General features: G+C 43.7%; 2 protein-coding genes across 2 annotated transcripts in view; both read left to right on the plus strand.

The window, feature by feature from the left end:
• The window catches only part of LOC118409809 (uncharacterized protein YBL113C-like), a 9,063-nt gene extending 6,080 nt beyond the window's left edge, over positions 1-2,983 (plus strand). Inside the window, exons 2-3 of the mRNA XM_035811129.1 lie at positions 214-864; positions 1,200-2,983. Of these exons, the coding sequence (XP_035667022.1) occupies positions 217-864; positions 1,200-1,430 (879 nt within the window). The 5' untranslated portion in view covers positions 214-216 and the 3' untranslated portion in view covers positions 1,431-2,983. The remainder of the gene's footprint in view (positions 1-213; positions 865-1,199) is intronic.
• A 1,251-nt stretch (positions 2,984-4,234) lies between these two features.
• The window catches only part of LOC118403411, an 18,132-nt gene continuing 7,628 nt past the window's right edge, over positions 4,235-14,738 (plus strand). The window contains exons 1-9 of the mRNA XM_035802127.1: positions 4,235-4,627; positions 6,125-6,526; positions 6,861-6,947; positions 10,584-10,883; positions 11,226-11,627; positions 12,000-12,110; positions 12,666-12,910; positions 13,264-14,086; positions 14,554-14,738. Coding sequence (XP_035658020.1) covers positions 4,540-4,627; positions 6,125-6,526; positions 6,861-6,947; positions 10,584-10,883; positions 11,226-11,627; positions 12,000-12,110; positions 12,666-12,910; positions 13,264-14,086; positions 14,554-14,738 — 2,643 coding nt within the window. The 5' untranslated portion in view covers positions 4,235-4,539. The remainder of the gene's footprint in view (positions 4,628-6,124; positions 6,527-6,860; positions 6,948-10,583; positions 10,884-11,225; positions 11,628-11,999; positions 12,111-12,665; positions 12,911-13,263; positions 14,087-14,553) is intronic.

The raw sequence follows: 14,738 nt of genomic DNA on the forward strand, positions 1-14,738 counted from the left end.
AACACGCCTTTTAACCAGCGTTCACTGTCATCTCCTAGCATTGTAACTTGTATCGATTCAGTGGAATGCCCAGAAGTGTTCTCCTAGCCCGAGCAATCTCGTTAGATATCCTCGGTCATCCTTACACAATTTGACGTTTTGCCTGAAAAAAGCACTGCTCCTCAGCATAACATGACATATTTATCATCTTCATCTTTTTGTTGCCTTCTGCAGAAAATGGCCAACAACACGACAGGAACGGTACTACCCACTGATCCAAGCCTTGCGGCGGCAAACGGAACTACAGAGGCTTTGGTTTTCCCGACAGCCAGCAATGCCACAACGATAGCACCTTTGGCGGACAACATAACGTCCACGATAGTGAACGCTGTCACCAACTTTACCTCAGCTGTGACGGACCTGGTGACCAACACAACCGCCAATATCAATGCTACGGAAATAACAACACCGACTGTGCTACCAAACACAACCGTCTTTGCTCAACCCACCCTTACAGCATCAACAATCGCCCCGACGGTTTCCAATGGAACTACAGCATCGCTAAATGGTTCTACATCGTCCTCATTATTTACAACGATCACGAGAGAACTGAGCACACTTTCTGCTGACTTGAGCACCGCTGTTTCCACAGCGAGCTCCACTATATGTGACAACCTGTGCCAAAGTATTGGGAGTTGTCAATACAACGAGACGAGCACCCGCTGCGACTGTCCGCTAGATGGCGCTCCTGCCCAGTGCGACTCCTTCGCTGAAAGTTGCTCCAACACAACAGCACTAACTTGTACGTCAAACTGCACCAGGATGTTGTATGGGCTCCAAGAATACGTCAGCTGCGAGTGTATACAGGAAGAAATATGTGGACCGGTAAGTATTTGAAACCTAACGAAGAAATCTAACGTAACGTTATAAACCAACGTTACCTCCAGCAAAAATGGAGGTATTGTCTAGCTAGATGGTGTGTGCCTGTGTGTGTGTGTGTGTTTGTGTGTGTGTGTGTGTGTGTGTTCGTGTGTGTGTGTATGTTTGTGTGTGTGCGCGTGTGTCTTATGAAGAATGACGGTCAAGGTCGAATACGGGCCCCCCGACTGCTTTCTCAGTCTGCTATCGGGTTTGACACTCAGTTTCAACATATTTTTCCATGTGTATGTAGTGCTGCTGTTTTTTTTTCTTGTGTACAAATTTTCTTCTGTTGTTTTCAGGTCCCTGTCCCCGCCAAACAAGATAACCTGGCGCTCATCCTAGGCCTCACCTTGGGCCTCCTCTTTGCCCTCATCTTCCTCATCGCCCTCCTGTACTGCTTCTGCACGACCAAGAAGCGGCGCGCCACCAAGGGTTCCTACAACCCCAGCGCGCAGGAGAAGAAGGCGGGGGCGCAGGTTATCGGCATCACGGACCTCATGCCTCTGCCGCCCATGGAGAGGCTCATCTAGCTCACATCGGGGCAAGATGACCAACTTGAAAGGATTCTAGCTATTTAGCACTTGTGAGTTGGGCTGTGTACCTAAAACCTGTGCCTGTACCTGTAAAATTGTTTAGGTTCAGGTCCGAATCTAAAACCCGTACCGGTACCTGTACCTGTAAAATTGTTTAGGTACAGTTCCGTTCCATCTGGTGTACTTGTACCTGAACCTGTACCCGAACAAACTAAAGCATTGCTGTAGTGGACACCATTTTAAGGCTACTAATACGTAAATCATGATTCAATGATGACAATTGTGATGATATTCGAGTTGAAAATCAACAAAACATGAAAAAATCGTTTGGAGACTCAAAATGTAAATCACTGAAAAGGGCAATTCTTAACTTGAATAACTTACAAATAATTGATCAACCTTAGGTACAGGTACAGGTCCGAACTTGCACCTAAACCTGTGTATCCGTTCTGTACCTGTATCTAAGATTTGTTTTAGTACACAGCTCTCAGTATATCGAAAGATTATATAGCACATTAATGTACGACGATTGTGTATTTTTGCGAAGAGTTCGCAGCTAGCCGGAGAGATGGATTTCAAATCATGTGATAAGTTTTGTCCCATGAATTTTATACCAGTATTATGACTGAAGAATGAGGGATGGACTTTGATATTTTTGGCGGGTTACAGAAGATTCTTTAAAGGCGAATTTAGCGGTCAAGTCTATTTGAGTGCGCCAGAGCCAGCATCTTGTAGATACGAATCTCGTTCATCAATTACGATTTGCTTCACAGGCTGAAATTTCTCCCAAACCTATGATGCGAATGAAGCTATTGAATTCATTCACAAGGCTATCTATATATAGGATCTATGTTAGCAATAGTATAGGGAAGTGTATACAAGATATATAGATGTAACCGTTATGTTATACGAATATGCCTATACTCTGTGATTACACTACAGTTGTGCCTTTCTATGGCTTTTCATAATAACCAAGGCATTGAAAAATGGGAAAATGTTGTAATTCTATCGCTTATGGTTTAGATGCGTTGGCAATCACCGTATCATTTTGAAACTATTTTACAGAACACTTTTATACAAACCTTTTATAACAGTACGAAAATTCTCATATGTATATGTATATACTAACTATACAGACCCAATGGAATGCACTGACCTTGTACTTTATCTTCTCATGTACATTGGTAAACTCGTATTTATAGCTTTTTATACTTCAAGATAGCTGGACTGAATTTTATATGATACCAGGAAATTGCATTTGTACAGAATTCATTGCAGTGTAGAAATATCATAACCTAATAACGTAATCGATTATAATTGACATAATTCAATGTATGGTTAAAGGTTTAAGAAAGGAACGCATAGAACACAATCTATGTGGTCATTCAGGTCGACAAGAAAGAAATGAACTTGTATTTTTGATTGTTTCCTTCAACAACGAATGTAACATTCAAATAGAGAAAAGTATCGATAGATATACCTTTTTCTCATATTAGCAAACCATGGATATATATAATACAATCATTAAAATTGAAACGTTCCTAATAAAATGATGCCCTTTGCCTCTATATTTCGTATGGAATTACCAGGCGGTGGTATGATAAGGGATACAAGGTGTCGGTGCAATTGTCTTGTAATGGGCCAGTGTTACAATTATGTCCCTAAAGGTTGTATCTCACTGGACTTGGGGCAGCGGTGCGGCATTGCGGGGTTCAAAAGATTACTCAGCGAATTTTCTTACGTTTTGTGTATTTTGTTGTCTTCTATGTCATACATTTACGTATTACGCAATATCTTAAATGAAAAAAAGACGTCGTTCGCAGACTCAAGCGTGACCAATACATTGGAAAACACAAGCTGTCAGTTGCCATGACAACAGAAATGACGTCGGTCATCAACCAAAGGTTATCCTCATCAATGGACATCACCTTATCCTCATCATTGTCTTTCAGCCAATCATCTCATTCTCACCTTATCGATGACATATGGTTATCGAAGCACGTATCTGCATGTTTAATGGTGACGATTTCATCTTCTCTACCGAAATTTGATCATGAGCCACATATTATACATTACGCATATTAGAATATCAAACATCAAATTATACCTAGGTAACAACTGGAAAAAAAACTTGGCCCTGTCGAGCAGTTCATGGGATGTTTTCTGCACTTTCGGACGTGAGGCTCCGTGGAACGCCTTACGGCTACCGGGCTAGATTAGGGCCCGGGCCCCGGATTTTTCTAAACTCGGATTTAGAATCAACCCGGGACCCGGTTACAAATAGGCACCGTACGCTAATCGTGATCACGCTGAAAGGTGCTCCCACAGTATACGACAGTCCATCGGGACAAATCATTTGTGGATTCGAGGCCCAAACGGAGCTTCAGCCCTTACGGGCATCGGTACGGTGCAAATCTAATGTGACCAAAGCATAAGGAGAGATATGCTTTATACAAGATCAGTTTAATTCTGCAGTCCCTGTGGGATATAAACTCATGCCGCCCTAGTCGACAGCGCACTACTTCCCCCGTACCCACCACACACGTGTTCGTAGCGTTATCAGTTGCCTACAGGCGGATATGGCTGTGTGCCCATTGACCAGCACTGTCGGTATTACTCGCAAAACGTTTCTGTTCAGCGGATTGCGCCATGTCAGTGTATATGTGCCGAAAATGGACCATTTTCTAAGAATTAAGACGGGGTATCCTGTGTGCATATAGTGTCTATTATGTGCTTCTTTTTGTACATGACCAGGAACATACATGGGAAATATCTAAAGATCGCGGTTGTCCAAACTCAATTTTGTCCTGATTTCAACAGCTAGTTATGAAACTTCGATGTCAAAATTTATATTTAAAGTTGTACCGTTATCCCGTCAGTCACCCCTCTTTTGCAGATAATCGACAGATCGAACTTAATATTCATTGACCTTCTGGCACATCGTGACATCTCTCCCCCTTCCGCCCATTTAAGTCAGAACCATCGATCTGCGTGGTAGCTATAGGCTGAAAGTTTTCCTCTGTCTTGGCTTTCTGAGTAGACATACAGTCGATATCCCCACCGTCGTCCAGAGGGCGGCCGGGCCATTGCGATATCTAAACCGAACATGTCTGGAGAGAGTGGTGTGCACTGGACGATGTCGGGGGGTTTCACTCTCGTGCTGTTCCTGGTACTTGGGGCATCCACCTCAACAGGTACGTGGCATCTTTAAAAAAAATGATACATTACTGTCTCTATAGTTGCAGCGAAGTTTTTAACACTGTTCTGGAATTGAGGTGTACAAGAAAAGTACGAAAGTGTGAAAGGTGATCAGTGATAGGCTTTACACTTCATCCTGGTGTACCCAGGGTACTACAATAAGGAAGCGCTCTCTGTGACCTTCCCAGCGGTTGGATGGGTAACTTGATCCCCATAAATACGTAGACTAATAAAGCTGAAAACAAAGGCAGGGACTATGGATTAGCAAGTATTAGCATGACACTGGCCAAAGTCTTCAACTATTTTTCTGTACTGGTTTTTATGGAAATTAAACCTTATCGAACCATGCAGATGATGGTAACAAAGCTACATATAATCTAGTCAATACCATCTATGACTTACAGTTTTGAGAACCAACCTTGTATGTATTTATGGGGCTCAATTGACCCCTCAAACTACAGGGAAGGTCACAGTGGGAAGTACTTCCTTACTGTCCTACCCTGGGCACAATAGGCTGAATTTTAAACAAAAACAACATTTTTCATGGCCTTGGAACTTCGATGGAACTTCAAAATACTGTAAATGCATGCATTCAAGTTAGCGGGGATTCTATTTCATGGTAGCGGGAAAAGGACTTTTCGCGGTGTTTTTAAGTTCGCGGTAGCACCATGCACCGTACATCGTCTCTTACTGCCATGGAAAAATGATCGCAGTGGTTTTAAGTTCGCTGTGAAGCAGCAACCGCGAAAACCGCGAACATTAAACCACCGCGAAAGTTTCTGCATTAAACAGTATCCGCGACCGGCTACATCGTATTGTCGTTTCATGACTGATAAACAACTGTCTATGGTGGCCATTTGTATGCCCATTTGCGCCCAGAAGCAGGTAGGGAACAGTATATGGTCTAGTCTCAGCCAAAAGTCAGCAATATCAAAAGGCGTCCTATACTGCATTTGCGTACATGTACTTCCACCGAGATTGTTATAAACATGTCAAACTGTATAGTTGTTTACTGCAAACTTCGGGAGATCGAGAGGATACAGTTATACGTGACTTGGCAGGCGTAAAGCGGGTATCTCACTGGACTGCGCCCACTTGTGCTGGGAAGTTGCACCGACTCTGTCCAAATTTTCCCTTGGTGTTACATTGACGGCGACAGAGATGAGCAGAAAAATGGCCGCGCGCGAAATGTCAAATTTTCAGTTTCAATACAAAACAATACAAGATATGCTTATAGCCATATATATATATTATAACATGATAGTATTAAAACATGATATGTATGCTATCGAGATTTTGGTAATATGTTTTTTCACCAGGTTATACTCAAGTATATGTTTGGATAAAAACTCGTAACGTTGTTATTTCAAGCACCAGTACCATGTGCACAACGATCAAAAAGTCCTAAATAGGGAATCGACATTTAATCCCAAGTTTAATTGGTTATCCATTACTACTTGAATCATAAACAAGTTCATGGTTCTCCCAAACAGGCTGTCCCGGTGGTTTTACTAAGTTCGAGGGAGCCTGCTTCAAGGTGTACCACCAGATTGTTACCTACGACCAGGCGAGGCAGTTTTGTGCCACCAAGGGGGGACTTTTAGCCATGCCCAAAGACAACAAGACAGACGACTTTCTGTGGAAGTTGAAGAACGCGGCGGATTCCGGGGGCTATTTCTGGTTTGGTTTCAGCGACGAGAACTGGGAGGGCCGGTGGATGTGGGAAGATGGGACTATTCACAACAAGTCAGCGGACTGGAGCAACTGGCGAGAGGGACAACCCGATAACCACAAAGGAGATGAAGACTGTGCACATTACAACTCTCAAGCGGAGCCGGGATGGAACGACCTGCCGTGCTCAGACAAAGCGGCCAAGTTCATCTGTCAGACAACAGGTGTGTCTGACGACATTTCTTCGACAGTTGGGTTGCCATGGTGATCTAGAAATCAAATTAGTACCTCTCTGAGAAACACAAACTATAGATGAAAGCTACCGATGTTACAGCGACAGAGTATGCACTATGCGGCTGAAGCAGTAGACTGGTTTATTTGTTTCGGCAGCCATAACGTACAAGGCTTATTTATGATAGCGTAAAATTGGTTACAAGAGTCTGGAAGTATTGAATTTCTCTTGCACAATGCAAATTGCTATCTTTTGTAGTGCATGTTTTAGCCTTGAACTTCCAAACCCGTACGATGTATCCTGAACTAACGACTGTTTATTTTCAGATGACGAGGCAGTGAATTGGTCCAGTACGACCATGACGTCACTCGTGACCGACCAGATGGAAACGCCAGCATCGCGAGAAACTCCAGGTACGAGTAATGGTAGGTCCCATTTGGGCCCGCAGGGGGGTCTACCGAAAGTGCGAAAAGGAACGAAAAGGAACGAAAAGGAACGAAAAGGAACGAAAAGGAACGAAAAGGAACGAAAAGGAACGAAAATTCGTTCCTTTTCGCAATTTCGCTACCGAAAGTGCGAAAAGGAACGAAGTATGAAGCAAATTCAAATAAAATCGATGGTAATATTAGGAAAAGGTAAACTGTGATCGGCAAATGCATTTTGCGGCTTGTTCCACGAAATTCCTATAGCAATGGTTCAATGGAGGAATGAATATTGATGAGACCTATCTATGCATATCTATGTTCATGTACGTGTTAATGTGGTTATAACATTCCTTAGAATATCCATATTACATTTATATTATAAAATTTCACAAGAAGAAATGGATTATGTCGAGAACGATTGCGCATATTTTATCATAAAAAGCCATGCTATGTGGATATAGTTGTTAAAAAAATGCAATGATAGCAAAGTTACAAGTATATGTATTGCACAATTTGTAAGAACTTGACCTTAGAGAAATATAGGTCGCATGTTCGAACCCAGGGAAGTCGACGATCGGAAGTTCGAGCCCAGCATGTTGGGAATTATTTTTCCTTCCTTTTTTTTCACACTTTCATTAATATTAATACAACGCCTTAAATTTGTTTTGCAACCAGGACATCTAAACCCGGCATTGGGATTTTTTATCATCAGCGAGGGCCTGATGTCGGTCGCAAGAGGCAGAAATTTATTTGTATTGAATATGACGGAAAATTGTTGACAGAAATTGTATTTACCAATATCCTTTGCACAAATTCCTCACGTTGGCACCTTTCTTCCCGCCAAAATGATGAATACTCATGGTACAACTTGATGAAATCTCTTTGGTACTGTATGTATATATGTCTCTCCTTTTACAGCTTTTCTTTCGTTGTGAACGAGCGAGAAGATATGTCTCCAGTCTCCAGAAAACCATGTTGTTGGCCCTGTTAAAAGGAGCTGTCATGCTCGTGGGGCAGCAGTTTATTAGCATATCTTTCCTGACCGGATTTCGCGGGTCATTTGCATGCGGCGCTCCCCTCTAGGGAGAATAAAAGCCACCCAAATACAACAACAACGTTACAATCTTGCCTCATCCTGAAAATGTATAATAATCGATATTCATCTACCACCCAATGAATTTTAGTCCTTACTTTCTTATCTCAGTTCCGTTTCTTTGTATTTCGCAGATCTTCAAAGAATAATTTAGCCACACAAAAACAACAGCCTGAAACAGCGCTGTAAAAATTTGATAATGTCAAATTCTCGGTAAAATAAAACACGTTTCATAGGCTTCTAACGCCCGCAGTACCGATTCCTTATATTCTCATTGATTTTATTTAAGTTTGCTTCATACTCCATTCCTTTTCGCTCCTTTTCGTTCCTTTTCGTTCCTTTTCGTTCCTTTTCGTTCCTTTTCGTTCCTTTTCGTTCCTTTTCGCACTTTCGGTACACCGCCGCAGGGGGTATACCTGCTATAGCCCCACCAGGCTCTATAGCCACAAAGTTGTCCTGGTGGACCTCTGTCCATACCGGGGTACCTTCCTGTGTTTTTACGTGCTTCATCGCGCAGCTGCATGCAGACGACATGCCAAATTATGTAAGAATGCGGCAAAGGGAACATAGAGGTACAGATGCGAACACTCATCACAATGGTCTCAGCCCAACATCAGTGATATCAAAAGGCGTCATACGGTATGTGTATACGTGCACTTCCCCCAAGATTGTTATCAACATGTCAAACTGTAAACATTGGACTTCAGTTGTTTACTGCGAACTGAAGAGTACACACGCGACTTGGCTGGGTAACCCAACTTTGCGAATTTGTCACAATTTTACCTTGCGGTCACATTGACGCGCGACGCAGATGGGCCAAGAAAAATAACGACCCCGCCTGGAATGTAAGATTCTCAGTTTCGGTACAAGATTTGCATATGGCCTGCATGTGTTAATATTGACAATGGTTGGAGCCTTATCAACAACATCAACACCATTAATTGAATGGTCTTTTTCGAGAATGACAGTCGCTGCTACACAAATCACATCTGTAAGCTTACTTAGTTCTTTTGCAAAGGTCTAACTTTATTGGAAATCACAATGTTGCCACTGAGAACCAATGTAGAATGATTACAAATTCATTAACAAGAGATTTGCAGTGACAAAATAGGTGACCGTTTACGCTATCCATATTTGGAAATATGTTTTTTCTGTCACCAGGTTATCCGCAAGTAGATGTGTACCTCTGCCAGATGGTTACTAGTCTATTATGCGCATGTTTGTCTGTCTGTCTTTGTCCGTGAACACCATAACTCGAGAAGCCTTCGATGGATCCTAATGATATTTGGTATGTGGGTAGGAGTCAGGAAAAGGAAGGTTAAGTTCGATAATGTCCCCCTAGCAGCTTGCTAAGGTACTGCAGTGGAACGTCCATTTTTTACATCTCGTGTTTTGGAAATGCTCTGGTTGTGATTTTTAAGTGGTAAATAGCCCTTGGGATATAGAGTAAGTGCTGTGAGTTTGGACCCCCTAGCGGCCTCTTTCGAACTACAAACTTACAAACTTTGGACAAGAATAGCTCAAGAACATGTTGACGGATCGACATGATTTTGGTATGTAGATAGCCTAAGTGATAACTTACATGATACTATACTATTTATGCAAATGAACAGCTAATTTGCACAATAAATGAGTAAAGTTGATAAATCCACTGCATTCCATGATAGGACTTCGAAACTTGTCAAATACGTAACTGAGAATCATGTCAATTATGCAAATGATGACGCCATTTGCATAATTAAAGAGGAAATATGATTATTACATAGTGGAAAAAGATGGGAATTTCATACTTACAATTATGAAGCTTAGTGAAGGGGAACATTATTAGGCATAAATCATGCAAATTAGTTTAGTATTTGCATACTTTAGGAGGAAACACTAAAAATTGACCTTCTCTACCACGATAAGACTTTCATGCTTTGGGCTTGTGCCTGTTTGATAGAGAAGATGATCAACCGAGACAAAATCATGCAAATTAGGACCATTTGGAGATGAGCTGCCAGATGCTGTACAAGCGCTAGCTGCCATATTCTGTACAAACAAATACAACAGGGATTCTAGTGTTACCAAAATGACAACAGAACTGCAGTGGATGTCACTTGAAAGTTGAAGACAGGAAAATGTCCAGACTTTGCATGATGTACAAAATGACCAATAAACTGATAAGTATCTAATACAATTTCAACAAAGAACAAGAAACAGTCATGCCTTCAAATACCAGAGTTACCAACCTAAGGTTGATGTGTTCAAAACATCGTATTTACTCATAACTATCGTATAGTGGAATCTATTATCACCAAGTACAGTAGGGGCATCTTCTCTGGATAGTTTTAAAGAACACTTGCAGATAGATGTGCAAAAAGTTAGGTGTGACGGGTCGTTCGGTGTAATATAACCAGCTGCTGTCGCGCCGCGTGCCTGCGAAGCTGGTGTGTTACGCCGAAGGGCGGTTATACCGGCTATAACAGATACAGATGGTATGAGTGGAGTTCTAGTGTTTATAATAGCATGTTTCAATGTTTCTGCTATAGCGACTGTCTCAAATGAGGAACTATTCACCAAGGAGGAAGGTCACTTTTTCGGTGATTGGCCTGACCACATAGCAGCGTACAACAACATAGACGCAGACGAGTGTGCCCGCCGCTGTCTGCAGGGTCACGGCAGTTACGACGGCGTCAGTAGACCATGCCTGTCCTTTAACCATCGCCCCGCGGGATCGCCAGAGGGCGGCAGTGCACGGTGTTGGCTCCGTAGTAGTGACAAGGACACGGCGGCGTCTCTTGGTTCTGAGTGGGACAGTTGGCCTCACCGACATTACTACCAGAGGAAAGGTAAATACATCATCTTTACCCTCGCCACAAGGTTATGTTTTGAGCGTGTCTGTCAGTCTATCTGTCTGTCTGTCTGTTTGTCCGTGTACACCATAACCCGAGAAGCTTTGGATGGATCCTGATGATGGATCCAGACTTTGCATGATGTACAAAATGACCAATAAACTGGTGGACGTACCGTAGGTTGGTAGGGGTTAGGAAAACGAACGTCAAGTTAGGTAATGACCCTAGCCTAGCGGCTTTCTAAAGTACAACATAAGAAAAAGCCAGCTTTTTCGAAAGCACTTGTTTCATCTGTGTCTATCATTTGAATCATAAACAAGTTCATGGTTCCCCCAACAGGCTGTCCCGGTGGTTTTACCAAGTTCGAGGGAGCCTGCTTCAAGGTGTACCACCAGATCGTTACCTACGACCAGGCGAGGCAGTTTTGTGCCACCAAGGGGGGACTTTTAGCCATGCCCAAAGACAACAAGACAGACGACTTTCTGTGGAAGTTGAAGAACGCGGCGGATTCCGGCGGCTATTTCTGGTTTGGTTTGAGCGACGAGAACTGGGAGGGCCGGTGGATGTGGGAAGATGGGACTATTCACAACAAGTCAGCGGACTGGAGTAACTGGCGAGAGGGACAACCCGATAACCACAAAGGAGATGAAGACTGTGCACATTACAATTCTCAAGCAAAGCCGGGATGGAACGACCTGCCGTGCTCAGACAAAGCGGCGAATTTCATCTGTCAGACGACAGGTGTGTCTGACGACATTTCTTCTGTTTACCAATGACGGTTGGGTTGCCATGGTGATCCAGAAACCTCTCTGATCAGCACAATCAAACTATAAATGAATACTACCGACATTGTATGCATCTGAAACAAATAAACCAGTCTACTACTTCTAAATCTGAAGCAGTAGACTGGTTTATTTGTTTCGGCAGCCGTAACGTACAAGGCTTATTTATGAACGCCTAGAAAATGCAAGATCATAGATACATCATAAGTTACAAGAGCTGGAGGTATTCTCTTGCACAAGGTAAATCGGTATCCTATGTAGTGCATATTATAGCCTTGATCTTCTAAACCGGTATAATGTATCGTGTACGAACCGACTGTTTTATCTTCAGATGACGCCGCAGTGGAATCTTCAGATGACGCCGCAGTGGATTGGTCCAGTACGACCATGACGTCACACGTGAACGACCAGATGAAAACGCCAGCATCGCGAGAATCTCCAGGTAATGCATGCTAAGGTCTGCGCCGAGGCCCTGGTTGATTTTAAATGCGAGTTTAAAAAAACAGCCAAGGGACCCAGATGTCCCCCAATATAGCCCGGTAGCCGCAGTGTGTCCTATGCCACGTAGGGGCCACGCCCCAAAGTGCGACAAAACAGGCCGTAAACTGCCCGAAGGGGCCCCAAATGGGACTGCAGCATATAAATGTTGCATCAGGTATGTGGGGCGCTGGTTCGGGATTTTCAACATTGACTAATACCGACAAAGAAAGTTTGCCGTGGAAGGGACTTCGCCGCGAAAACAAGGCGAAACTCCTCCACAACAGTTTCCCTTCCGTGGCAAACTCCATTCCACGACTAATGTCCTTTCCAGGCATAGAGAACCTTCGCCAACATTGCAAACTAGCCAACCAGCGCACAAGCACCCCAATAAGATAAAATCCAGCTTCGCTCAAAGTTTGCACTATTAGGCGGCTAGGGCAATAAGCCCCCAACAGCGAGAAGGTGTGTATTTTGCAACAGGCTAACCAGATGATGTATCTACATGTGTGTTTCCCAGGTGATCACGACTTGCAGATGATAACCTTCCCGGCTCCACGCAGCGTCAGTAACTACGCCAGGCTGATGACACCACGGTCTCAGGACTTGATGAGCTTTACTTTATGTCTGCACATGCGCACCGACCATTCCTACAGAAACAGATACAGATACAGGCAGACAAGTCTGGTCAGCTACGCCGTGGGAGGTGGCGAGCATGCTAACGAGCTGCTCCTTTTCAACGATGTAGATAACGGTGGTTTTCAAGTAAGTTTACAACCTCGTTCGATATTCTGATCAAAACCTGTAGTGTACACGGCTATTACAACTTTCCACTGCCTCTTGTAATCTCCAAGCAGTTCTTGCGTGGCATAAGATACACATGTAGTATCATAAGCTGGGGAAGGAGTTTAGCCGGCAGAGGAGTTAATTGGCTTCGTGGTGGAATAAAACTCCTCTGCTGGCTTAACGCCTTCCCCAGCTTACGTCACTTCTTATTCCACCGCAAGATCTGCTTGGAGATTATGCCTCTCGTACTTCTAGCAATACATGTCGCAATGTTAAGAAAATCGTCAATGTTATTGAAATATATCATACAATATTATATATGTGTGTTCCAGTTATGGGTACGAAATGTGAATGCTGGCACGGTAGACTTGCCCGTTTGGGACGGCGCGTGGCACGAGATTTGCGCCACCTGGCGGAGCAGTGACGGACATTGGCAGATCTTCAGCGACGGCGCGCTTCGGGCCTCTGGCTCGGGGCTTAACACGGGGGGAACAGTGCGCCGTGGCGGCACGTGGATCCTCGCGCAGGACCAAGACACAGTCGGGGGAGCTTTCGTGGAGTCTCAGGCGTTCAGTGGAGAGCTCTCGCAGGTGAACCTTTGGGACCGCGTGCTGTCTTCGGATCAAATCGGAACAGATTGGTCAGTGTTCTGTAAACACCATGGCAACATGATCGACTGGGCAACAGCAAACATAAATATTTCCGGACTGGCCAGTAGTGATCAGTATCTCTGCGGTACGTACAGCAAACCTACTGATTGTCCAGATGACTATCAACCATTCCAAGGCACCTGCTACAAGGCGTTCGACGTTACCGCCACTTTTCACGAGTCCCTACGCATGTGTGGTGAAGACGGTGGAACACTCGCCATGCCTCGCGATATGAAAACCAACAACTTTCTGGTCGGGCTGAAGAACTCGGTCGATCAGAAATCCTCGTTTTGGTTCGGCCTTCACGACAGGATAGAGGAAAATTTTTGGAAGTGGATAGATGGAGAAGAACTGGGGGACTTCACAGACTGGGGACCCGGGGAACCTAATGACTATAAGCAACGTAATGAGGACTGTGTCGTATACTACCCGCCCAAGAAGAATAAGTGGAACGACATGCCATGCCTTAACAAGCTGAAATTTATCTGCCAAGTGGATACAACAGGTATGAAACGAGTCCAAGCCGAATAGTTTTGATTTGTAGTAAAAAATACTATACTTGCAAGAAATACTTGGTGTTTTGGACGCAGCATGAAACAATTGATGAATTGTCATGAAACTTGGTCTATGGTTAGGTCATGTCCTGTTGAAGAAATTATTAGATTTTGGGCCGCAGCCGGCTTTCATTAGTACCGCAAAACTTCCGGGTTTAATATCCCGTGTTCTATGCAAGCTATGATTGGTAGCTAGCTCGTGTAAGAAATGCCTTTAAATGTGAGCTTCATGCAAGTCCTAAGATAATATTACCACAAAATAGTAATAAGACATTCTATGAAATTGGATGAAATTTGTTTTCTTTGATAGAAATATGTTTAGGCTCCATCACTGACGGCAAGAAGGCCAACCTTTATGATAAAGGGTTTCTTGCTATTTCTGTCTCTTTTTCATAACATCCTGGGTACACCTGACTAGGTTACACGCCCTACGTCAATGAGAAAATCGCCTTCAAGGTGTTCGCCCAGTCGAAGACTTACGAAGCTGCGAAGCAGACCTGTGCGTCAGATGGAGGCCATCTTGCAGATCTCAAGACACAGGCGTTACACGACTTTGTTTTGGCCATGATCCAGAATGTGACGCCAGTAGGGACTACTGATCGG

The sequence above is a fragment of the Branchiostoma floridae genome, chromosome 2 (assembly GCF_000003815.2).
Source record: "Branchiostoma floridae strain S238N-H82 chromosome 2, Bfl_VNyyK, whole genome shotgun sequence".
Lineage (NCBI taxonomy): Eukaryota > Metazoa > Chordata > Leptocardii > Amphioxiformes > Branchiostomatidae > Branchiostoma > Branchiostoma floridae.